General features: G+C 47.8%; 1 protein-coding gene across 2 annotated transcripts in view; it reads right to left on the minus strand.

Annotated features, from left to right (window-relative positions):
* Positions 1 to 1314: 1314 nt before the first annotated feature.
* Positions 1315 to 25269, minus strand: part of FANCM (FA complementation group M) — a 57931-nt gene continuing 33976 nt past the window's right edge. Inside the window, exons 12-23 of one of the 2 annotated variants that reach the window (XM_052696509.1) lie at positions 23211 to 23368; positions 22485 to 22637; positions 12162 to 14037; positions 10805 to 10881; positions 10637 to 10705; positions 9574 to 9711; positions 7515 to 7671; positions 6553 to 6659; positions 4222 to 4746; positions 2840 to 3197; positions 1906 to 2197; positions 1315 to 1554 (exon numbers count right to left, since the gene is read on the minus strand). In XM_052696509.1, coding sequence (XP_052552469.1) covers positions 1407 to 1554; positions 1906 to 2197; positions 2840 to 3197; positions 4222 to 4746; positions 6553 to 6659; positions 7515 to 7671; positions 9574 to 9711; positions 10637 to 10705; positions 10805 to 10881; positions 12162 to 14037; positions 22485 to 22637; positions 23211 to 23368 — 4058 coding nt within the window. In that variant the 3' untranslated portion in view covers positions 1315 to 1406. Of the gene's footprint in view, positions 1555 to 1905; positions 2198 to 2839; positions 3198 to 4221; positions 4747 to 6552; positions 6660 to 7514; positions 7672 to 9573; positions 9712 to 10636; positions 10706 to 10804; positions 10882 to 12161; positions 14038 to 22484; positions 22638 to 23210; positions 23369 to 25269 lie in introns of those variants that run through there. The other variant, XR_008209692.1, reaches the window with a different exon arrangement.

The raw sequence follows: 25269 nt of genomic DNA on the forward strand, positions 1-25269 counted from the left end.
CTGTGCAGATAAGACAGCTTTTCTTGAATTTCTGCCATAATTATTCATATGGCCTTAATTGAGTGGTGAGTAAGGGCCTCTGCTTGCCCTATTCCTTCCTACTGCAGGACTTCAGTCAGCTGGGCAGGGCAGGGAGCAGCTTGGGGGCATTCCTTATGGGGAGAGGGGGGAAATAACACCATGGAGACCCGAGGAGCAATCCTGCACAGAGCAGTGGGGTGGGAGCGAAGGAGGGCAGCTCTCTCACCCTTTTCAGCTCACTGGCACCACTCCACCTTGCAGCGTGTGAGCGCAGCTCCACTTCCCTGCCTCCAAAGGAAAAATTGCTGGTGAAAAGGAAAAGAAGTTAAAGGTGAGCCTTCTTCCAGTTGATGTGGCTCCTGTTGAGTCCTCTGTGCCTCGAGGGCAGGCTGTCCCTGCGCGGGGCTGCAGCCAGCTGCTGTGTGACAGCACACACTGCTACAGCAAGGCGCTTCTGCTGAGGCCCCAGCATTGCCCTGAGCTGTGGGTGTCCATCCCTGGAGGTGCCATGGCTGGGGATGTGGGCTGTGGGGCCCTCCCCACCCGGCTGTGTAGTGGCCCAATGAAGGTGGGTGCTTACTGCCCTGCTTCCATCCATCCCAGCTGTAGCCCCGAGCCACACCTCGAGTGCTGTGTCCAGTTTTGGGCCCCTCACTGCAAGAAAGATATTGAGGCCCTGGAACGTGTTCAAAGGAGGGCAACAAAGCTGGTGAGGGGTCTGGAACACAGGGCTGATGAGGAGAGGCTGAAGGAGCTGGGAATGTTCAGCCTGGAGAAGAGGAGGCTCAGGGGAGACCTCATTGCTCTCTATGACTTCCTGAAGGGAGGCTGTAGTGAGCTGGGGGTCGGCCTCTTCTCTCGTGTCATCAGTGATAGGAGCAGGGGGAATGGCTTCAAGCTACGGCAGGGGAGATTCAGGCTGGACATGAGGAAGAATTACTTTTCAGAAAGGGTGGTCAGGCACTGGAATGGATGCCCAGGGAGGTGGTGGAGTCACGGACTCTGGGGGTGTTCAAGGAAAGACTGGATGTTGTGTTGAGGGATGTGGTTTAGTGGGAGCTACTGGGAATAGGTGAACGGTTGGACTGGATGAGCTTTTAGGGCTTTTCCAACCTTGGTGATTCTATGATTCTATGACTGCTCTGTGATCTGTGCAAAGCAGACACCAGCAGCAGGGGGGCAGTGCTGAGATGGTGGCTCATCTTTAGGCAGTGTGGCACCATCACTCATCCGTCACAGCAAGGAAAGTAACTACTCTCCTTCCCTGTTAGACACAGTCTCTGTGCCCCAAACCCCAGTGTTTCTCTGAGGATTTATTTACATATTTTACAGCGACTGTAAACTCCGTAAAGTGCAATCAAAAGAGCAGCCCCGTGTCCCTCTCCTCAGCTCCTGGGGGCGGTGTTGCTCTTCCCCTTGGCACAGAGGCTCTCGGGCAGCATCTGTGTGTCGAAGCCGTAGTGCAGGTAGCGGTGCGTCTCCTCTGCACAATGCGGGCTCACCTGGGCACCAGCAGCGATGTCTGATGGGGAGCTGCAAGAGAGCACAGGGACACTGAGCCCGGGGTGGGGGGTGGGTGTGAGGACACAGCAGGGGTGGCCTGAGCTGCGTGGGGAGCAGAGCGGAGTGAGCCCAGCTCAGGAGGGCTGCTGGGAACCAGGGAGTGCTGTGAAAGGAAAGGGAAGGGCGCAGCGGCGAGAGAGGTGGAAGCAGGGATCGTTGACAGCCACAGCATGAAGAGATGGAGATCCATGAGGAACAGCACAGAGCTGGGGATGGGAACTGGAGGGAGCTCTGGGAGTGAATTCAGCACAGCCAGCACCCTGAGTGTGAGACAGTGAGAAAGTGAGGCCTCCAGAGCCCAGGGTGCTGCCCTGCTGTTACCTGTTGACCATCGTCCTCACAGAGCTGAAGTGGTGGCACATGTTGAGAGCAGCCAGGTAGCTGATGTTGGGAATGCTCAGGTAGAAGTTGAGCATTTCCTGCTTGTGCCCCTCCACCTCTGTAGGCACGCAGATGGCAGCGTTCTTCCTCTGCTCCAGCAGGGCCAGCTCCTTCAGCAGCACTGCCGTCTCCTCTTGGCAAGAGCTGAACAGAACCCGGATGCCGGCCTGGAGCAGCGCAGCGAGCGTGACATCGTAGTGCTGCGTCCTCTGGAAAAACCTCGAGGTTTCCCCTGCAGGGGGCGATACAGAAATCTCAGTGCAATTTAAGTGCTACGTTACTGTGAAGCAGTCATTTGTAAGGGCAAGCAGCCCAAGGACCCCCTGCTCTGAGATCTCACAAAAAACAAGAAGATGGAAAGCTTCTAAAAGAATGGGGGAGCTGTGGGACAGGACTGACTGGGTTATGTGAGAGGGAGAGGGAGGAAATAACAGCAAAAATGTAAATTGTAGGGAGAGATTCTTAGGAGAGGAGGAAGGCATCCATGGTAAGGAGTGGGCAAGAGAACAGCACGGAGGGCTGAAGAGGTTTCACAAAGGAGAATCACGGAGGGCTGAATAGGGCTACAAAGGAGAATCATAGGATCGTGTAAAGAAAGCACTTGGTTGTGTCCAGTAATAAATGAGCAGCACTCCAGAAGCAGTGTAATGAGAAGAGATGGACAAAGTTGATGAAAATGCATCACTAATGAGTAGTTAAGTATCTCTGTGGATCTAGGTCAGCCCGCGACCTAATGCACGTACCACTCCTACAGAGGCTACAGGAGAGCTTTCAGTCCAATTTCAGTTCCACAGTTACACACACGGCCAGCAGGGCCAGGACCTGCGTGGAGCAGAGATCAGCGCCTCCCCCACCGCTGCCCCCAAACACCCACCTGGTTTGGTCCTGTCCTTCTCCACGATCACACACACTCTCTCAAACATGCTCCGCAGGCGCTGGATGCGCTGGGTGACCTTACTCCTGTTCACAGAGCTCAGCAGCTCCGACTGCAACTTCCTTTCCACTGCCATGCGGTTGCTGACAACGTAATCGCTGCTGCCCAGCGAGCAGACCTGCACCTTCACCCCATGGACGGCCTTCAGCGAGGAGATGACGTCTGTGCCAGAGGAGATCTCACGGCTGTCCACCAGAACGCACAGCGCTGTGCCTCTGTCGGGCAGAGCTGCAGACACCTTCGTGGGGCCCGAAGCGTTCCCAGCAGTGTGCTGCACTGAGCTCCCCAGCTGTAAGTGCTGCAAACCAACAGTGCGTCTGAGACATGACGGGAGTTAAGCGCAAAGAATGAAGGCCAGCTGAAAGTGCACTTCCCAAAAGTGATACTTAACGTGCCCTGTATTCCACAGAGTTTGGAAAAGTCCCATTCCTAAAAGCTTTTTAAAAGGTCTTACTGACATTGCAACTCAGGAACAATTTCAGATCAATACTTCAATCCCCTGCAAAAATCTCCTGTATTACTTGAGCATCCAATTAGTGAGCAGCGTGTGTGACAAAGTGTGCAGTGTTCACTGCCACTGTTAAGTTCAACACAAGCTGAATGATGTAAGAGACAGAGGTGTAGCAGAAAAGCTTAAGGGGAGGGAATACAGCTCAGGCTGTTTTCATTGAGGAACTCTAGAATGGCCTGGGTTGCACAGGAGCACAGTGCTCATCCAGCTCCAACCCCTGCTGTGTGCAGGTCGCCAACCAGCAGCCCAGGCTGCCCAGAGCCACATCCAGCCTGGCCTTGAATGCCTGCAGGGATGGGGCATCCACAGCCTCCTTGGGCAACCTGTGCCAGTGCCTCACCACCCTCTGGCTGAAAAACTTCCTCCTCATATCCAACCCAAACCTCCCTGTCTCACTTTAAAACCATTCCCCTTGTCCCATCACCACCCACCCTCACACACAGCCGTTCCCCCTCCTGTGAAGAAGTGAATGAGTATTTTAAAACTGCAATACCAAATTGTTAATTGTGTCCCTCTTCTACTGGAAATAGATCTATATTCCCTCACAGTTGTCAGACTCAAGAGCAACTGATTCCACACTTTCTTAGTACTCTATTGGGTGCTCAGACACCCTGCATGCAGAAAAGCTTCCTGTGGCAGCAGCAGGGCCGGGATCACAGAGCAGAGCCGGCAGCACACCTCTTCTCCTCCCTCACCAGAAGCACTCAGCCCCATGCTGTGCTGCCAGCCCTGACAGAACAGCCTCCAGGGCAGGCTGCTCCTGCTGCACACCGCGAGGCACAGAGAGGTCGCTGCCAGCCCCTGCACCCACCTCAGCAGGAGCCGGGAGAGCCTCTTTCCCTGAGGCAGAGCGAGGCCCTGGGTGGAAGTCCAGCATTTCAGACACGGCCGCCTTGCAGCCCAGCAGCCCCCCACTCTCTGCAGACTGACGAGCGCTGATGTCCCCAGCTGTTTTTTTATGTGGTACAGAAGAGACCGAAGGCGACGTTGTGAGTAAGGCAGCGTTCTCCTGTTCTGCCCTGGAGCGGGGTGACGCCGTGCCCTTCTCATTGCTGACACTTGTTTCCTCCCCGCTGGAATCACTCAGGACAATAATTCGGGATGGCTTCTTCGGCCCTGGTGCTGCGCAGTTCTGTTCCTCCTTGGCCCTGTGAAGTTTTTTTCTCTGCCGAGTGAGGTACCGCTGTCTTCCACCACCAAAGCTCTCATTATTCAAGAGATCAAAGTTCACGCACATCTCCTCCTCCTCGCTCGATTCACTTTTTTTGCACGTCTCCTCATCCCCCTCTGCAACACAGAAGCTGTCTTCTGCGTAGGTCTCGTCTTGCTCAGGGATCTGTGGGGGCAGAAGAACAAACCTGGTGAGAGGGAAGGAATGCAATGACTTTGCTCTTCCTCTTGGCCCACCTTTGCTTATCAACCCGGCCCACGCACACACAGAGCCCCTGAGCTTCTCACACATCCACGTAAGATTTCATTGGCTCAGGTTGGATATTAGGAGCTATTTACTCTCTGGAAGAGCAGTGCTGCATTGGCACAGCTGCCCTGGTTGTGGTGGGTCACCATCCTGTGGGTGCTCCAGAAGATGGAGGTGTGGGACAGAGCCATGGTGGGGTGGGGTTGAACCCACCTGGTGATCTTGGAGGCCTTTCTGGCCTTAATGATTCTGTGACTTGTCAGCAGAAAGCTTTCAGGGAGCATCAATTAGCTAATAATGCCACTGAAGAGGTCTGTGCTTCAGGCAGGAATATTGTACTGCACAGGGCTGCAGGTCAGTGCCACAGAAGCACACTCAGGACATGCTGGGTTTGCAGGAAAACCAGGCAGACTCTAAACACAGCACTACCATACAACATCAGCTCTGCACAGACACACACACCTTGCTGGCAGAAACACTTCACGGTGCCTTTATGATTTTAAAAAGGAAATGGAAGTTCAGGCTTTGCATCTTCAGTAGCACCCTGCCTCTGTGTGAACAACAAAGCTGACACTGTAAGCCCACGCTGGCTGGAAATTGAATTGCATGACTTGTTCTTATCTGCTTGCAAATCATCAGCGAGCACAAGCTGAGTTTTTGTTCATCACCACCAGCACTACCAAAGTTGTTTGTTCTCTTCATCAATACAGACCTCAGTTTTGTTTTGCCAAGGATGAGATACAGACAGGAGTATGGGAAAAAGAAATAAACCTCGGGGTAGGGGTGCTAAGAAATCATCCCAAGCAGCCATTGTTCCAGTTCTGTGATATATTTGGACTCTATGAAATAGAGGGGAAATTAAAGACTAAATAACTAAAAAGCGATTTGCCATGTGATGTACCAAGAGTGTAGAACAGAACAGAACTGAACAGACAGTGCACATAGGACACATCTCCAAACTAGTGCATACATGTGACTGCGTGCAGCAGGGCAGCTGCCCACCAGGGGATCAGCTCCAGGGCTGCTCCTGCTCAGGACACAACGTGTTCTTCCAGGGCCACATGAGGGCTCAGGCTGCTGGAGGGCTGAGCAGCAGCAATGAGATGGCAGTGAGAGAGAAAGCATGCTGCTTCATTTTCTCATTCTTTATCACCTGTATCTGGGGAGCTAACCTTGTCTTTTGCTAGATACACTGGCACCTGTTGGCACTGCTGGCTTGTCTGGATAGTGCAGGGCATACAGCTGGGTAACAGCAGCAGCCCAAAGTGCCACACTTCTGCTTTGGGGCTCCTTCTTCTTCCTGGAATTCAGTACAGGACAGGAAACATCGTGTGCTGAGCGAGAGTGGGCTTCCTGAGAGGTGCCAGAGGAGGACAGAGGGAGCAGAGAGGGAAGGTAAGCTGGTGGGCCTGGGGGAATCTCAGGAGCCCTACGTGGCTCAGCAGTGATGACCACAACTCCTGCACTGGGATGGACGCAGAGCACCAGGCTGCTTTTGCTCCACACTGCTGACAGCCTCACTGCAGCCAAAGGAACGTGTGTGCTTCTATCACAGAGCTTCTGCATGCTTTCAACTTGAAAATCAAAATGATGCCAAAAATCTTTTCTTAGAACTTACTTTTTAGCAGCAATAGGCTGCAAACAACTCCTGAAGGTAGGACTGGGACTGAAATGCCATCACATGTAACCCAGCCTCACACAGACAGCAACTGTTTGGTTCCATACCTGTGAGAAAATGTCAGTGCTGCTGAATTCCCGATGCACCATTTTGTATCTGCTCCCCAGAGCTGGGCTGCGCACGGACTTCAGGTAAACACCTCTCATCTCAGAGTCTGAATTAAACAAAGACATTGCAGGACTATTAAGGATACATTTTTTCTTTCATTCTTAGGATACCTTCTTTTCCATGAGCCATTCCTTACAGCCCCCTACATCTGAAGTTCTCCACACACCCCCAAAGATCCCCCCAGGGCTCAGCAGCAGTGTGTGCAGCCTGCACTTCAAGAGGGCTGCCCTTGAGTTAGAGAGATGTGCCCCAGCCTACAGCAGGGGGGTGGAACTACATGGTCTTAAAGGTCCCTTCCGACCCAAACCATTCTTTGATCCTAGGATTCCAGAGATTTCAGTGGAGGAGGAAAATCCTGAACAACATCTGGGAATCTCTTAAATGGCAACAGGACGATTCCAGCATGCAAATATCCTAGGGAGAGATGAGGTTTAGAACCACAGGGTGAAGTGAATCTTGGCCAAAAGCCAGCACCATCTCAGCTCTGCCTCTGCCAACATCACTGTTTATATTTAACACCGGTACTGCTATTCCACATCATGTTATAGAGAAGACCTGCAACTTCAGAACTTTGTAAGTGAAATGGGAAATTCTGCTTCCATTTGTTCATAATGTCGTATGAGGGGTTGGCTGACTCGCAGTCAGAGAACTCCAGCCTCAAAATACCCATTTTCCACTCTGCACAAAGCAATCGCACAGCAGATTCCTGTGAAGGATTCCATAGGAAACCCACGAGAACACCAACAGTAAAGGTACAGAGATGGAGAGCACCTCGTCTAGCACAGCTGAGGAAGTCACTGCTTACAGCTGAGGCTTGCGCTGCTTACACAGCAAGTAGCTGAGGGCTGCAGCTCTCACACAGCACTATCACACCTCCCTTCACCAACCACTCACCACTCACCATTTAACGCCTGTGTGACCTCTGCGTCGTCATTCAGGAATTGAGCCAGTGAGGAGCTCAGCTCCTTGTCTGTGTCCTCAGTCTCATCAGAAGAAACACAGCTCTCATCCTGCTGGGACAACTCAGCTTCTTCATCTAAAAACTGTCTTCCTGCATCCTGAAAAAGAAAAGAAGGCCAATCAAATTTTCAGCCAGACCGATTCATTACTGCTACAATTAACTGATGTTACAGGAGGCCTCCCGTTAAATGCTTCCACGGACTCAGAACATCAGCCAAAAGGAGAATCCGTCCCAAGGGAAGGTGATGGGAAGAACACAGCACTCAGGGAAATAACAGAGCACAGAGAGTGCTGAAGGGTGAAGCTGGACTGCAAAGTGCTGGCCAACCACACACAGTGTGCACTGCTGCTTGCACCAGGTTAATGCTGCAAGGAGGGGGAACGGCTGTCTGTGAGGGTGGATGGTGACAGGACAAGGGGAAGGGATTTAAAGTGAGACAGGGGAGGTTTGGGTTGGATCCTGAAAAAGAAAAGGAAGTTCAGGAGGAAGTTTTTCAGCCAGAGGGCAGTGAGGCACTGGCACAGGTTGCCCAAGGAGGCTGTGGGTGCCCCATCCCTGCAGGCATTCAAGGCCAGGCTGGATGTGGCTCTGGGCAGCCTGGGCTGCTGGTTGGCGACCTGCACACAGCAGGGCTTGGAGCTGGATGAGCACTGTGCTCCTGTGCAACCCAGGCCATTCTATGGCTCTATGATCTCCGACTTTCAGCATTTCCTGAGCCTTTTGAAAGACCTGCTTGCACCAACTAGAAGCCTGAATGACAGGCATCATTAGCAGCCCCTTTCCTAGCAGTATTTTGATTATTACGAACTGCACTGGAGGTCAGCACTTAAGAGAACTCCCAGTGCTACTGGTGATCAGCCTCCATCAGTCTTACTTCTGAAAGACCTGAGAGGATGAACTGCAGCATGGAAAGCACTGTGCCACCAGAAAATAACAGCATGGCCACAGTCAGAAAACAAGAAGTTAGCGAGTTTTCAGAGGATGTGGAATTGCCATGTCCATCATTAGGAACGGTTAGATAAGCTGATAGGTGAAAGAAGAGTGGAATTTCATGAGTATGTAAGTAACACCCACTCTTTTTATGAGCCTGCTGATCTCACCAAAACAGAATCACAGAACAGCCCGGGTTGGAGGGGACCTCAAGGATCACGAAGCTCCAACCCCCCTGTGCCATGCAGGGCCACCAACCTCCACATTTCACAGCAGCCCAGGCTGCCCAGGGCCCCATCCAACTGAAAAATGGATTTCTGGTCTCCATAATTATTTTCATTTCAAAATATAAAGAACTGCTACCACAGGAAGGTCTCCATAAAGAGGGCTATCTTTAGAACAAAGTGGCACCAGGGGAGGTTCAGAGAAGGTAATACAAGTAGAAGGTTGGGGGGTTGGACTCGATGATCTCTGCAGGTCCCTTCCAACCCCTACAATTCTGTGATTCTGTGTGACACAAAGCATTGCTTCATGGTGAGCTGTGCAGACACTGGCACAGCTTGCTGGGAACCTGGTGCTGCACTGCCAGGCAGTGTTGGAGGGCATCAGCACAGGGCCCTCCTGATGTGCTGTCACTTGAGGTCAGCCCTGCAGAGCAGCACTGGACATGGTAAGAGCCTTCCTGCCCAACTGCTCTCATTCTCAGGCCATGACACATGCAGACACACAAGCTCTACAATGAATGATTCTCAAACCAGTGCTTGAGCTTTCTGCCATTTTTGTGGCTTTTTAAAACCGGATGCAGACAAGTTAGATTTTTTTTTTTCTTGTTCTCACAATTTGAACACAAAGTTAAACCTCACAACTTCTCTTTTAGTTTGTTTGCTAACACGTGCTGCTCAGGTTCACAGAGGCATTTCTCTGAACTAGATCTTCTGTTGCAAACACGTACGCTTACATATGTACATACAAGCAGGACAAAGCAAAGCAGCTAAAGGCACTGCAACCTGAATGCCAGCTGCTCCAGATGCGTGCTCCAGCCCACTCAGAGGGACAAGGAATGCCTTACCTTATGTGGAACATTGCTCCTGACCTTCTGGCGTTTCACACCTCTCAGCTGTGCCTTGGTGCCCACTGCTGAGCAGCCCTCGCTGCTCCTGTTTGGGTTCTTGTGAAAATCCACACTGTCATCACTGGACAAGTCAGACTGGAGGAGAGTTTCACAAACACTTCAGTAAATAAGAATAAAGCAAGCCACCCTTCAGTCACAGTCATTCTTCAACATCTGGCATTTCCTAAGCAACACCAGATTAGTGTAATTGATTACACATGTCAAAATGATGCCAATCGTTCTAGGAAATGCAAAAACTGGGCCTTTCAGAATAGAACAGAAAAACACATCATTTAGGGTGAAAAATCAGATTAAATGTGGTGTGAACATTGTTTTGGTTCCAAGTTTCGCAGAAGGGTTATTGACTGCCTTTCACAAAGCTCAGCTCTCACACCTGCACCAAACAGCTGCAAAGTCATCGTAGGAGACCCTGCAGGAGAACTGAAGGAAGGAAGCCCTGCAGGCTGAGGGAGTTCAGCATGGAGAAGAGAAGGCTGCAGGGTGAGCTCAGTGCAGCCTGCAGTACCTAAAGGGAGCCTGCAGACAGGAGAGGAGTCAGCTCTTGGCAAGGGGAGATGACAGCAGGACAAGGGGAAATGGTTTGGAGTTGAGGGATGGCAGATTGAGGTTGGATGTCAGGGGGAAGTTGTGTGCTGTGAGAGTGGTGAGGTGCTGGAACAGCTGCCCAGAGAGGCTGTGATGCCCCGTCCATCCCTGGAGGTGTTGGAGGCCAGGTTGGATGGGGCCCTGGGCAGCCTGGGCTGCTGTGAAATGTGGAGGTTGGTGGCCCTGCATGGCACAGGGGGGTTGGAGCTTCGTGATCCTTGAGGTCCCTTCCAACCCGGGCCGTTCTGTGGTTCTGTGAAGGAACAAATGGCATTCTGGTGTGCCTTGGGGCAGAGGGCAGAAGGTCTGTTCAGTGACACCTTCCTACTGAGTGCAAACGGAGTGAACGCTTACAAGCACACTCCATAAACGAGTTTACACTGTTTCCCCTCCTTAGCACACAGCCCCCACTCACCACGCTCAGCGGATGTTGGCGCTTCCTGACGGCACGAACTGGAGATTCAAAATCACTGTCATTCACAACCTGTGCACAGAAAGAAGAATAATTGCAGGGAGACGTTTGTTCTGACGTTTGACGCGCTCGGCATTTTGCTCCTCTTGTCTTTTCCCTTTTAAGACTCACATCAGGAGACTTCAAAACATTCTTTCTCCTATTTTTCCTCTGGAAAACAATCTCCTCTTCGCTTTCACTGCTGGTTCCTACAGAAAAAAACAGTAAGCAACAATGGTAAGGAAATGCATTGTCCAGAGTGCAGTATTGCTACAACCGAACAATCAAACTCCATCTCTTATAAAAGTACCTCCAAAGGAGATTGCTTATTGATCTGTGCTGCAGACACTGCTCTCTTTAGCCCTTTTAATCAAAATAAATACTCTCCAGTTGAGATGTACAATAAATCCCACTTTCCTGGAGATTCTCCGAGAGGAAATGATTTCCCCAGGCAATACAGATACAGAGAAAGGGAGCAGAAAAATGGAGCAGGAGCTGGGACGTGCAGAGAAGCCCTTAGAAGGTGAGTTCAAGTGTTACACCTCAGGAGACTTTCTGTCATCTGTACAACTTCGGATGCACTGAAACAAAAGCACAACTCACCAAGCAGTCCCCTCTCTAATCGTATTTCACAGAACTGCAGCCTTTCTGCTTATCCCCAAAGGATTGCTTTTGCTGAAATAGAGAGAACAGGATCTCCAAGCAGCGTACGAGTGGAGAATGATGGCCACTTATGAGGTGCATTCAGTGGATGGAAATTATCAAAAGCACTTAAAAAATAACTAAATATGTTGCTCCCAAATCAGACAAGTGCAGGAAATAAAGTCAGAATCGATCCTACAAAGAGCTGATGTTTCAAACACAAGCCAGGCCAGTGCAGAGGGCATCAGCAGAAAATTTAGACACGTCAGTTGTCATGTAACTGCAAGAAAGAAACTCATCAGTAGAGCTTCTGTTCCTCAGGAACAACGATAGAAAAATGTGCAAACATGCACACAGGGAGTGAAGCACAACAGATCTGATGGTTATAAATAAGCTACTGAGAGGACTGAGAAATGGCTTTAAAGGCAGGTGCAGCTCACATGGCTGCACTGTTAGTATTTGTGGAGAGTTACCAGCAGTTTAATTCTGACTGCTTTCTCCAATATGTATGCATGCACTTCAGCCTCAGCTGGGTAAGTTAGAATGCAGGACATGTTACAGGAGGTGGAAGCTCTGGAAAGCCTCCTGATGGAGCCAGATTGAGAAACACAACCATTATTCCCCTCTTCTTCCATCTTAACCAGCTAAGTCACAACAGCCAGCTGAAGATCATAGAATGATAAAGGCAGGAAAAGAGCTCTAAGATCCCGAAGGCCAACCCTACCTCCACCACACCCAATGACCACATCCCTCAATGCCACATCTCCAAGGTTTTTGGAGTCTGAAAGATATTGGATTCAGCAGTATTTGCTTAAACATGAAGCTAACTGTACTCTGAATTCCCTACCTTCAGCAGGAAACACACGTGAAGCATGAAGGTTGGTGCCTTCCAGGTTTTCAGTTCTTCCTCCAGTGGAATCAAGTACATCCAAGGCTGAGCTCCCGAAGCTCTTTCTCTGTGAGTCTGCATTCACTTTATCCGTAGGATGAACCTCTGGAATTTCCTCCCTGACAGCAGAGAACACGTTCTTACGAATCCTTTTGGCAGCTCCAGCACTGCTAACCTTCCTGCCCGTTGGGGTAGAAGGTGAAGGAGGTGAGGCTCCCTGTGAGCCCCGTCCCGTCCTGTCCCCTGGCATCCCCCTCACGTTTCTGCCCTGCAGGGCCAGTGGTGTGGAAATGTTTCTTCCCTCTAGATCTTTGCAATCCCATTTTGGGGATGTTTGAATCCTGCAGCCATCGTTCAGAGATGTTTTATTGGCGGCGAGTTGCACATCTGCACGGCTCCCCGAGGCACCGTTTAATTTGGGGGTATTAACAGCATCCGTGTCTACTTCAAAGATTTCCTTCTCACACTCTTCAATGGAAAACCCCAGATCGAAGTTAACAGAAAACAGTTCCTGGGAACAGTCCCAGAGGTCACTGGTGTGCAGGGCCTCCTCAGCCGCACTGCCGTGGCCCCGCGCTCCCCTGGGTGCTGATTCCCCCCGCGCTGCCCCTTCAGTGCAGGCCGTGTCCCCATGTGGGCAGCCCGGCCCTGAGGGAGGCAGCTGGGAGTCTGGCCCTGCAGTTGGCCAAGCAGGGTGCCTGCCTGAACCCGACCTGAGCGAAGGTTCCGCGTCCACAGGCGTCGTTTCATCATTTGCTCCGTAGATGTGCTCATCTTCAAACAAATGTATGCTCTGCTCTTCACCAATAGTCACATTTCTCTTGTTTGTTTCTAGAGCTCCATCTCTCTGAACGGAGTGTTTATTTGAAGGGTTATTTGTGTGATTTGCTGTGAGTCCCTCCTTGCCCAGCAGACTGTGGAAGCTGCCATCCCACGGAGGTGCAGCAGCTGGTGGTGAAGATGAGGTAGGTTTTGAAATGCAGGTATTTACAGAAGCACTCAGGTCAACAGCGACCTCCAGCTCCGGACTTTCAGCAGGCAGCAGTGAGTGACTGACTTCTAAGGAAAAGTCTTTGTCCAGCAGTTGCCCTGAATAACTCCTGCAAGACACCTTTGGAAGAGGGCACGGTGTTTCCTCCTGTCTCAGCAGCTTTTCAACATCTTCAAGTTTACTGACAGGAGGAGGAGAATGTGCTAACAGCCTCCTCACACTGGAAAATGTTTCTTCTGGCCTAGAAAGCTCTTCAGAGGAGCTCACAAGAACAAATGAATCCACGTGTGATTCTGGGAGATAAAATAAGTCAGAGGACACAGATTTCTCAGCTGTGAAGTTGCTGCAACCCAAATCTGTGTGGTTCAGCCCCACTGACCTGCAGTGCTTTTCTAGCAACCTGAGATCCTTCACTGCTGCACTTTCATGAGTTACAGTACTCTCACCATCACCACATAAGTCATTAAATTCATTTAAGTCAAATGTCACCTTCTCTATTTCCTCCTCCCTTTGACTGCCCTGCTCAGCACTCTCAACCAGAGTGAGCCTTTTTGCTGAGCAAGGCTCTGAAGCATTGGCATCTGTAGGCAACTCAGGCTCTTCCAAGTCCAGTCCAGGAGTTCTTCTGGAAGTCTTAGTGTTTGTTTTAAATACAGAAAAGAATTCTCTCTCATTATCACTTACATCAGGTACAAGCATTCTTTTTGTGTGCGCCATGTCTCTTTTAGAAGAGCGAGTCTGCTGAGCAGACGTGGAACTGCTTGAGGAAAGATGACTTTTATTCCTGTGAACGTCTTCAATACGAAGGTGAGGCTGAAGCTCCAGTTCATAGCTGCAGTCCCCCTGGTGGAAAACACGGCGCCATATTTACTATAAGTGCAAAAAGGCCTGCAAGGATTTGTCACGAGAATATTTACAACAAGTGACAAAAATCACACAGGGGTTATCAGAAAGGTTAAAAAACAACAGAGGAAATGCTTTGCATTTAAGGTCACAGCTCTCAAAGAAAATGCCTCGCTGCAAAGCCACGCTTGAGTAGTCAAACCTGGGTGTTTCAGAAAGACAGAAGATGCTGTGCATGAATAAGGACGGCACTAAACGGAGCTGCAGTGCACAGCACTCCCTGCTGCGCAGGAGCAGCTCTCAGAACATAACAAACAGCTTCACTTCAGCAACCGAAGGCGCCAGGTTTTACCTCCTCAGCATAAATTCACTAAATTAACTAGTTAACAATCAACTAACAGCGAATTCAGAAAGGTGGAGGGAGCATAAGAAAGCCTTATTTGAGGAACACCAGAGCCTGTAGTTCTCTGTTCTCGTGGTACTACTGTTCTTAATTTGGCTACTGCATCCATGGCACGTGAAGAATGTCTCACTTCTATACTCTGCACTTTGCTTTTCACAAATGCACTGAGCTAGGCAACCAACTAACTCTTAGAAACACAGCTGAAGAAAGCCCAGCAGCTTCGGTGTAGCTCCCAGAACTCCCAGGAGGACAGCCTGGATTGGAAAGCTGCTTCTTACTGTGCTTCTCCCTCTCTCTTTTAAATTCAGATTGCAAAGTGAAGGCACTCAATCTCTAACAAAAAGCAGAAAGGCCAAAGGAGGCTCTGTAGCAGTGGTTTCAAACACTCTTCCAAAGTATCAAAAAGAAGTTTTAAACTTGCTTCACTAACAATTACTTCCTAATGGAGCAGTAATATCTAAAGACAAGGCATTTTCTAGCAGCTCAGTCACAAGGATCCCTAGGCTCCTTGATCCTTGCAATAAAACAAAGTACCTTTATGCTGGATGAGAAAATGACTTCTGACGTTACATGCTTCCTGCACAATTAAGTCTCCAAAAGTCTTACCAGACAAAAGTAGGAAAAAAATAAGGTTCTTGCAACCTTAAATTCCTGAACCTTCCTCACTGTCCCAAGAGAACATTATTAGAGAAGTTCTGTTTCAGCTTGTGCTGGCCACCACTCAAACTCCAACATCCTCCCTTTGCATCCACTACCCTTCTACCCTTCACTAACTCTTCACAGGCCAGACCCTTCTCTTCCACCACATGTACTCAAGCAGTGCACAGGCTCTTCCTGCATGGACACAACCCCTGGGCTTCACTCACAGAGAACATGACTCTCATTTCATGGTCTCTGCATAATGGAGCTGAGCTTCCCCTGGCACTACTTGAGGCCACCACCTCTCATCCCTCAGCTGCTCCCCATAAGCTGTGTGCTCCAGACCCCTCACAGCTCTGTTGCACTTTTCTGGACACACTTTAGAAGACTTCTGGATAACAGAGGAATCAGTTTATCCTCCAGCAACTTTTGTGCCTACTAGAAAAGCTTCTCCTGATGCTCTGGAGGAAGAAATTGTGTCAAAAACGTTTGGGGGAAGTTCAAATTCATTATACACAGCCAGAGACCCTTAAAATTACCCACAGCTGATAAGTCTGATGACATAAAAACCACTCTGCAGCAGCTGTGCTCCTCTTGCTGACAACAAGTGGTTACCAGTGAATCTAGCAGTTCTAACACTGCCATGGTTTCAGGCAGCTTCTTTGGAACCAATCCACCACCAACTCCCCCTCTTGCTGTCCCCACAAACATGTCCTCACACCCAAGCCACTGCCATGTCCCACAGCTCCAGCCCCTGCTGATCAGAGTGGCTGGGAATTCCTGACAGGACACCATCTGCTCCTCTTCAGTGGCAGCTGGCTGCTGTTCATTTATCTGCTTATGCTAATTTGACTGACACATCGGTTTGAGAGAGCAGCAGGCTGTGCAGCAAACACACAATAAGAGCATTAAAAACATCCTTCAAAAGATTTATTAGCAAAATCAGGCTTCTGCACCCTACCAGCCATGGATAGGTGGATATTCCAGAACAACAGAAGGGTCAGCAGCACAGACTGCCCTGTTATCTGACATCACAGATAGGTTATTACAGCTGACATTTGCCCTTTGACTTTCTCAGCCTGGGATGTCCCCGTGCTAGGCAGGGTAGGAGCACACAGGGAGCCATGGCTCAGAGGCACGCTGGTGGCAGGTTAATGCTTGGACACGGTGATCACAGTGCTGTTCTCCAACCTTAACCAATCTGTGATTCTATGATTCCACGACGGCTTGAACAGCATTATTTAATTCCTATGGAAATACAGAGAGCAAAGTCCTTCCTGCACTTCCATACCCCTCAAAATATAAATAGCATCTTCAGTGACATTTGGTGTGTAAGAGCTCCTGCAAGAGGCACCACAGGACTGCCACTTACCCTTGGAACTTAGTAGAGAAGTGCTTTGCCACATCAGCCTTCTGTAACAGCTCAAGGAACGACCAACCAATTATTTACCTACATATTTTTAGCTGGTGAAACACAGCATGCAACTACTTCTTAAATGCATAGATCTAAATGCAAAATTTCAGTGCACAGTGTTCCCTCCCAGAATCCAATCAAATAATACAACAGAACAAAAGAGCACAAGTGAGCAGCAGCCAGAACCTACAGACCGAGATCTCCAGCACTACACTGACAGAAGGGAGGGACAGCAGGAGTGCAAACATTAACAGTAAAAACTGGGAAACAGCAGGCAAAGGCATACAGTGGTGTTATGGATTTCATGACACAGAATGCACACAAAGCTTCTCTTGCCTGCAGATTTAAGGCTGGCAATCCTATATCATGTCTTTTATATTCTTATGGTTTCACTATGATAGGATGTTACTCTATGATTTCCAGAAAACTGAGAACATTTAATCTAGGTGGAAGAAAGTGCTTCTGGCCAATATGCCTGAATCTGGCCAAGGAAACTTTCATGCAGCACTGTACAGGAACAAGGAGTCACCACTGAGCACAGCAGGAGCATCACCTCCATCCTTCCAGGTGCCACACAAGTGCCTGATCCATTGCCCCTTTCACATGGCTGATACCCCAAAATCTTTTGCCTAATCACTTTCCTGTTCTTGCTGTGAGCATAAAACCCCATAGGAGCATTAAACACAAAGCACCTGCAATTAAAGGTTGGAACCATCTAAACAAGGTCTTAATTATAGTTTGAACTCAAAATCATCTGGCAGTAAGATCAGAAGAATCGATATGGCACAAGTAAACTATTTTAATTGGAGAGCTGAGATTTTTGGTCTTGCAGGTTCTGCCTGGCAGCCTCACTGCCTGAGGACAAAGCAAACCTCCTTCCCCATCACACTCTGAAGCTCTGCTTTTCTTGAGCAGGGATGCTTCTGCACAGCGCCTTGTTGGGAACCCCAAGAGAAAGTATTTGCTTTAGCTGGTCATTGCAATCTAAGCCAGATTTGGAGCCCAGGCTGTTACAGCTGCCCACAGTTAAAACCAGCAGTTCCACAAATAGCTCAGTGTATCTGCCATGAACACGGTAAACAAATACCATTCACTGCCTTAAATTCATTCTTTGGGCTGGGAAGGAAGTTTGGCACATCTTAGAGCAGTGTTTCAACCAGAAACACACGACTGCCAACGAGGGCCTAAAATGCTGTCTACTTCACGGCCCTTATTTGAACCATTTCTAACCTTGATCCAGTATCTCCTGGGAAAAGGTCATTTGGAAATACCCTCAAAATACATCTGATTTAAAACTCTAGGAGAGCATCTTCACGTTCTTTGGAACTTTAGGCTACCCCTGAAGCACTTTTCTCTTTGTCAGGAACTTCACCCCACGAATCACAGTTGGAAGGGCTCTCACACCCCCAGCTGAGGCTGCTCAGAGCCCATCCACGGCCTCAGGCACTCCAGGGATGGGGCACCCACAGCTCCATCCATCTCCCACTCCATACACGTAGCTGGGATTGTCCAGATGCAACACCCTGCACTTGTTAAACATCCTTATGTTTAGGGGGCCCCCTGGTCCCATATGGACACCACTCATCTCCATCTCTGCACGGACACAGAGCTGCTGACCACAGCTCCCTGCTGCACCACCCAGAGAGGTGCTGTCCTTCAAGGCAACACAGCACAGATGGGAACAGACAGAGGGTTTCAGTGGCAGTTCTGACCTCATCCCCTAAATGCCATCTCTCAAGGTGTTTGGCACCACAGAGTACTGAGGCAGAAAGAAAGAATCCTTCTGATGGGAGACTTTGGTTTTTCTAAAGAGAACCTTTGCTCTGACTGAAAGTTCCAAGTTCAGCCCTGAGCGGGAAATGGATACAGTGGTACTCCTGCATTTGGCTACATTAAGACTGTTCAGGAGTCATTAACAACTGCCTGCCTCTGCACAGCAAATTCCTGTTCTATCCTCAGCAACTCGGGCAAATAACATCTCAGTAAAATTGATTACTTTGCCCTGACCTCGTTTCCAAAGGTATACAGTTTAATTTTCAAACATGCTGAAAAGCTCTTATTTTGCAGAGGGACAACTCGATTTGTTCCCATGCTGCAGGACAATCCCTGCTTGTTGTCCAGTACAAATCCAGGCCCATCTGCCTTGTTGCTGCAGGCATTAAAGGCTTTAGTGGAGGGATGGCAGTGTTGCAGGGCTCTTATTTGGGAAACCTTTCTTGATCTCCACTCCGATGTGCCTACTTTTCCACCAAACTATTAAAAGCACATGACTGCAATACAACTGTAATTATTTCACTCATTTTCACTTCTTTCATTTGAAAACATGTAGGCCTTTGAATCTTTTTAAAGGTTATGTAAAACACAACTGCATTGGAGGTTTCTTGGAAACATTAACTTAGTGAGTACAAGGAACAGAGAACCATATCAGAGCTGATACAGTCTGAGCTGTGTTGTGTTACAGAGAGAACACCTGCATACCCCTGAGTGGCTCCTATGAAGTTGTGGTTGATCTCTGAACGAGATCCTTCCCGTGAAATAATTACCTTCATTAGAAGCTTGCAGATCATTTGGTTATCTGGGGGGAAATAGTGGTTTGCCTGGCTTTATATTTCATTCCTAAGTAAGAACATAATCTATAGAACAGTGGTTTGAAGCTCTCTCTCGTGTTATTTAAGGAAATAGCTCTGACTTGTGCTCGGCGTTATCCCTCAGCTACTAAGAACTGCAAGTCAACGTCAGACAGATTAGCAGTGATATATTTGGCTATGGAATATTTATGGTATGAACATGGCTGCATGTAACTGCAGAGCCTGCAAAAGCTCCTGAAGCTCTGCTAAAACATTACTGCTTCCACCCACTCAATGCCATACCAGACCAACGTTTTAGGCAGATTTTCTTACAGGCTTAGCTTCTGCTCAAGGTTAACTCCCCAGAGCCTGCTCTAACATAGAATCATAGAGGTCTTTTCCAACCTTGATGATTCTAAGATCACCCAGACCAAGCACCAACCCATCACACCGTGCCCACTGCCCATGGCCCTCAGTGCCACATCCTCTTCAACACCTCCAGGTGACCCCACCACCTCCCTGGGCAGCCTGTGCCACTGCCTCAACAAAATGCCTTAATTTGATTTGAAGCATCAATATTCTGCAAACACCCTGTTTTTGGTAGAGAAAAAACACAGGCTTACAGAGAAGAATTTCATACGTTTTTAGAGATGTTCTATTATAGGAACAGCTTGTAGCCTAAGCAGGACCCAGAACCTGGCTGAAAGTCTGTGACTGAGTTACCTGCTCTTGTATGAGCCATAAAAACTCCCTCTATATAAGAGGATATCAGAAATAAAAAACCAGCCAAAGTCATTATAAACTATCTAAAGCCAGATATGTTCTGCTCAGGGCCCCACCCAACCTGACCTTGAACACCTCCAGGAATGGGAATCCACAGCTTTTCCATGCAGCCTCTGCCAGCACCTCTGAGTGATATTCTGTCCCATCATTGCTTTGCCACTTAAGGAAGATGGTCACTCGGGTGCCAGGAGGAGCATCCCTTTATCCAGCCCCACCACTTCATAAAAACGTTTCCTGCCATTCCAAAACACACATCCTAAAGTAAGGTGTGAAAATCACCATCTGCTGCAGAAACAACCTTAACCAAGAATGCTTAGGTCAAAGCTATCTAGCAAACACAGAGCTGGAATTCAGAGTAACCCACCTGTGTGCTTACACTGAGCACATACAGCTGCAGATGCACTGCCCTGGCACAGCACACTACACAGCAGGCACTGAGTGCAGCCCCATCCCTGTGCCTTCAGCAAGCACCATGCATCACAGGGCATGCATGTGAAATGGAACAGGACTCCAAACAAGGAGTGAATCAAATCTAGCAGAAAGGCATGACTTTAAACCTCACAGTTAAGCAGCACAGAGGCAGAAAGGCACATGGGGCTGCAGTTTGCCCAGCATGGCTACTCATAGCTGCACAGAACCAGAGATAGGAACATGCCTAGGATCGATCTATCTATCTATCTATCTATCTATCTATCTATCTATCTATCTATCTATCTATCTATCTATCCATCCATCCACCCATCCATCCATATCTGTATATATACTCACTGTTATAAAGGTGCCTTGATAGGCATGCAAAAATATAAAGCACCACCTACAAATCTAAACTTATTTTATTTTGCACCATTTACATTTTTAAACGAACATTTTCTCCTACAAACAAGCACTCCCTATCAGAAAATGGTGGTGACAAATCATGCTGTCCTGAATTGACTGGTACTGTCTTTCAGAGGTGTCAAAGCTGACTTAAGAAAATTAAGAGAAAATTAATAAAGCTTTTGTGCAAGAAACCTCTGCCAGTGAAGACAAAATAATTAAAACATATTGCATTTTTTGTTTTCTGTAGCTGTGATGTCCTTGAACCTTGACAATTTGGTGTAGATACAACAAACCACTAACTTATGTCTGAAAACTGGCTGTCAGTGCTTGTGAAGGGTCACCCTCTGTTCACTCCACAGCAGAGACAGCTGAGCTGTGCTGTCACATTCCAGCAAGGGACAGCAGGCAGACACATCTCTACAAAAGCTCTGCGAGAGCAATTTTGGCACTGCCCTTTGCTTACAGCTTCTCCTTTGGGAGAGTTGTGGGAGAAGACTGAGGATGCACTTGGTAACTAATGACACTGCTGTACACATTATTTTAAAGGTGCCAGAAGTGAGCACAGCATGTTCCACAACTACGAACCTAAAAGTGTTCTGGCACCAATGCATTTTCACTGAAGGAATTTAGAACACAAGTGCTTCAAAATGCCTGATTTGGTAGTGGGGAGTGAAGTCTCAGACAAACGATTCTAAATCTTTTCACCACTGATTCTCTCATCTCTGAACTTCCTTCAGCTCTCTGTGTGCCTGAGCTGCCCCCTGAAGTTCTCTCTCTCTGACAGTGTGTTCTTAACCCAATCTTAGGAGCACAGAGCCTAGAAAGAAATTAAGAATGCCATTGTTCTGTGATGGAGAAGCTTATCTTAGCTCTAAAAATCTATTTACAACTTGCCATTAATTTACTTTCCTAGCAAAGAGTACAACTACAATGTCTCCATTCTCTTCCTTGATTAGACTAGTTATTCAGTAAACTCCAGCAGCTTAGCAACAGATTCTGATGACCTAGAAAACTTCAACACAGTAAAAAGCAATATGAGGAGAACTGGAAGAAAAAAACACGATGAACAACTGAAGACTTCAGGTACTCTCAACTGATCTACAAGCATTGCTGTGTACGTCTGTGCCTTTCATTATATACAGGAATATAAGCTGTACAGAAAAGTTAGCAAATGAAACTGTCATGTCCCAAATGGTTTTCATCACGTTTGCTGTGTACCCTCATCTTCTCCTTTAATTCTTAGGAGTGATTAGATTTTTAATTAGAGCTTTAACAGAAAACAAAAAGCCTCAAAACACACCTGTCTTAAACGTGGAAATCATTTTTAAGAGATGCCTTTAATGCACATACAGGATTTATTTCAGCTTGAAGCAGAGGAGGCTCAGGGGATCTCCTCAATGCCCATAGATACGTGCAGGGAGGATGGAACCAGGCTCTTGTCAGTGGTGCCCAGTGCCAGGAAAAGAGGCAATGGGCTCAACGTGGAGCACAATATGTTTCTTCTGAATATCAGGAAGTATTTCAGTGCTGTGCAGGAGCCAGCACACTGGCACAGCAGGTTTCTCTTTGGAGATGTCCAAAAGCCATGCATAGCACTGGGCAACACTGCTGGGGCAGAGAAGGAGCAGAGGGACCTCTAGCTTTAACTGTTCTGTGATTCTGTGATGGTACAAACCTATCTGCAATTCCCATTACATCCTGGAATAGTACTAGCACTGCTTGCAGTGACTTTGCACACTGACTACACAGAATGAGAGCTCATTATTTAAGCATTCTAACTGTGCACTGCACACTCATGTGTTTTCAAATGCAAACACCTTACCTGTTCTTGTCTCATCACTTCTATCATTTCCATAACGCTGATAAAATGGTGGCAGCGGTCGGAGTGGTCAACCACACTTGTAGGAAAAGGGCGGTTCTGCCAAATACTCCACTCAGACAAGGACAGCTGATGCACTGCCTCCTCTTCAGGCTTCTGCAGTTTAAGATTGGCAAGGAGATTTTAGTCAAGAGATTGTTTAGCAAATCCAGTGCCTACTTCTCTGTCAAGGACAATAACTACTCTGAGCGCAGGAAAGAATATTGTCACAAATGCTGAAGTCTGGTGGGAAAGAAAAAAATCACAGGCTTTATGTTGCCAGAGCTGCTGATGAAGTACAGGTTGCTTTAAGCAGTGAAATGACAAAATAATTCCTGTTTTCTCCCCTGAATGAAGTGCTTGTACAACTTGAGTTTTCCACCAGTCGCACTGTTATATAAACAAGGGAAGGAGAAACTGTGATACAACGCCATCATGAATACAGCATCCTGCTAGAACGTCTCAGAAGCAGAAGACAACTTACTGCATACCACGTGGGGCTTTTTCCCCTGTTTTTAATGGACTTATTTCAAACATCTAATTCCTAAATCCTTACCTTCAAAAACCTAAGGGAAATGCTCAAAATTGCCTTTTTAAGACAGGCATCCTTCAAACTCATGGGTAACTCTGTTACTCAGTGTTTCCATTAGGGCCAATGCCAAACAAGCATTACATTGAGGTTAAACTCACTGATGTCTCGTCCAGGTTTTCTAAGGTTTCAAACCGAGTGTCAGGCAGTATTGGCTGCTTCACTCCATCATCTTCTTTAAGTCTGTACAGTCTGTCCCATATTTCAAATTCCTCAGGTGACAGAGACCAATTCTCACCACAGTGCATTTCCTTTCGATCTGGAAGGGGGGAAAAAAACAAGGGGAAAATATTATGTTCTGTAAGAAAAGCGACACATAGAAAGATAAAGAAAAAACTTTGTGTAGTACCAGCCAGAAGAAAATACCTCCTTTTTGCTGCTCCTTTTTGCCACAAGTAAAATCAAACACAGACAATCTGCTGTCAGAAACAAAACATCTAACCAGATGTCTGTACATGTTATAATTATGGTCCTATCTATGGATTGTTTTGGGAAAGGCCTCCTATAAAGAAACATTGGCAGACACAAGTAGAGGGACACTCATTCAAACACCAGCTGGCCTTGAAGACAATACAGCAAACAGGGAAAGCATTTGGCTTGAATTTGTAAATGTAATTCTCAGTGATTTGTAAATGTAATTGCAAGGACAAACTGCAAATAAGCTTGAGAAGTGTTATACCTTGTTTGTTTAAGTTACTCTTGGAATACTGGAAAGCAACATTATTTTGTTATGCCAAAAATATTTCTTAGTCATTTCTTGACTAGATCTGTTTTCTATTTTCAGCCATCTGGGACATGTGGATGAGCAAGAGGACAGAAACAAAAGTGTTATGAAAATTTCCCAGGAAGAAACAAAGGAAGCAGAAGGCTTGTTAGCTGTGTAGATGCTCATAACACCAAGTGGGAAGCATGGGGCATCTGTGAGCATCAATGCCAGATGAAAGCCAGGTAGGTGCTTGTGTTGCAGCTGACTGAAGACAAGGCCCTGGTGCTGCTTGGCTCAGAGAAGGAAACCAAGTTACTGCAGCAGTCTGACAGCAAGCCTCAATGCAAGCACTCCACACTTTGGCAGCTGTATGCAATAAAAACGCTTGAACCCCAGCAGCCCTCAGTGCAAACAGCAAAGGAACATAGGAAACACTGCTGTTAAGAGCAGTTAATGTGACTGCTTGAAGCTTGGAGAAAAATGCAGTTGATTTGACAACCGCCCTGAGATTGGATTTGGGAAGAAGAGGCAGGCAGCACCCTGTGCTGAGCTAACACTGTGCAAGAGGAATCAGCCTCCCAGTCCTCTCACAGTACCACTGCCAAAGAACACATCTCCATGGAAGCACGTGAGACTCAATACCAGGTCCCCTAAAATTCTGAGTACAAGCCTCAATTCCTCTTGAGTCTTTCACAGCTGGAAAAGATCTAACCAACAATGACATTATTAAGACTATGGTTAAAAAACCAACCAAACAAAAAAACCCAGAAGATTATTACTGCTACTAGAATATTTTTGACCCAAGCTTAGGAGATGTTAGACTCATTTGTAACTACCATACAGTTCAGGGACCCAGTTCAGGGAGGAACAGAGACCTGTAGGAAACGAAAATCAAGAAACATCAGAAAAGTCTACCTCACAGCCTTCTGTTATTTATAAGAACAGCTAAGTTTTAGCTTTGCTTGAGCAGTAACTATCCACAGCCACACACCAAGACAGTACTTCAGCCTTGAATCAGTGTGGAGCTCTGGACATTGTTGCCTGGGCAAGGAATAAAGGAAAGGCCAGGAAGAGGAGACCCATTTGAAGCCTAACAGCCAGTCCAAAGGGAGTTCCACTGCCCTGCTTCAGACATGTCTTCACATCCAAGAAGTAAGAGAGCTGCCTGCCAAGGAATCAAGGAGGCACTTCCAAACAGCAAATTGCTAGATGGGAAATAGCAGGCATCAGCAAAACCTTCTCAGGCAAACAGATCTGGTTTGAGATAGCTCTGGCTGCTCTTGAAGATGGTTATCCAAAGAGCGTACCAGAACCTTCTGTAAGAGTTCAGGTGATGAACATGTCATCCAGACACATTAAAGGAAACAATGAGAACAACAGATGACTTCAGTTTTCCTGTTACAGATCCAGAGGACGACTCGTTCTGACAAAGCAAGAGGATCCTGTGATACCAT

Source organism: Tympanuchus pallidicinctus, unplaced genomic scaffold (genome assembly GCF_026119805.1).
Source record: "Tympanuchus pallidicinctus isolate F22 unplaced genomic scaffold, pur_lepc_1.0 scaffold3, whole genome shotgun sequence".
Lineage (NCBI taxonomy): Eukaryota > Metazoa > Chordata > Aves > Galliformes > Phasianidae > Tympanuchus > Tympanuchus pallidicinctus.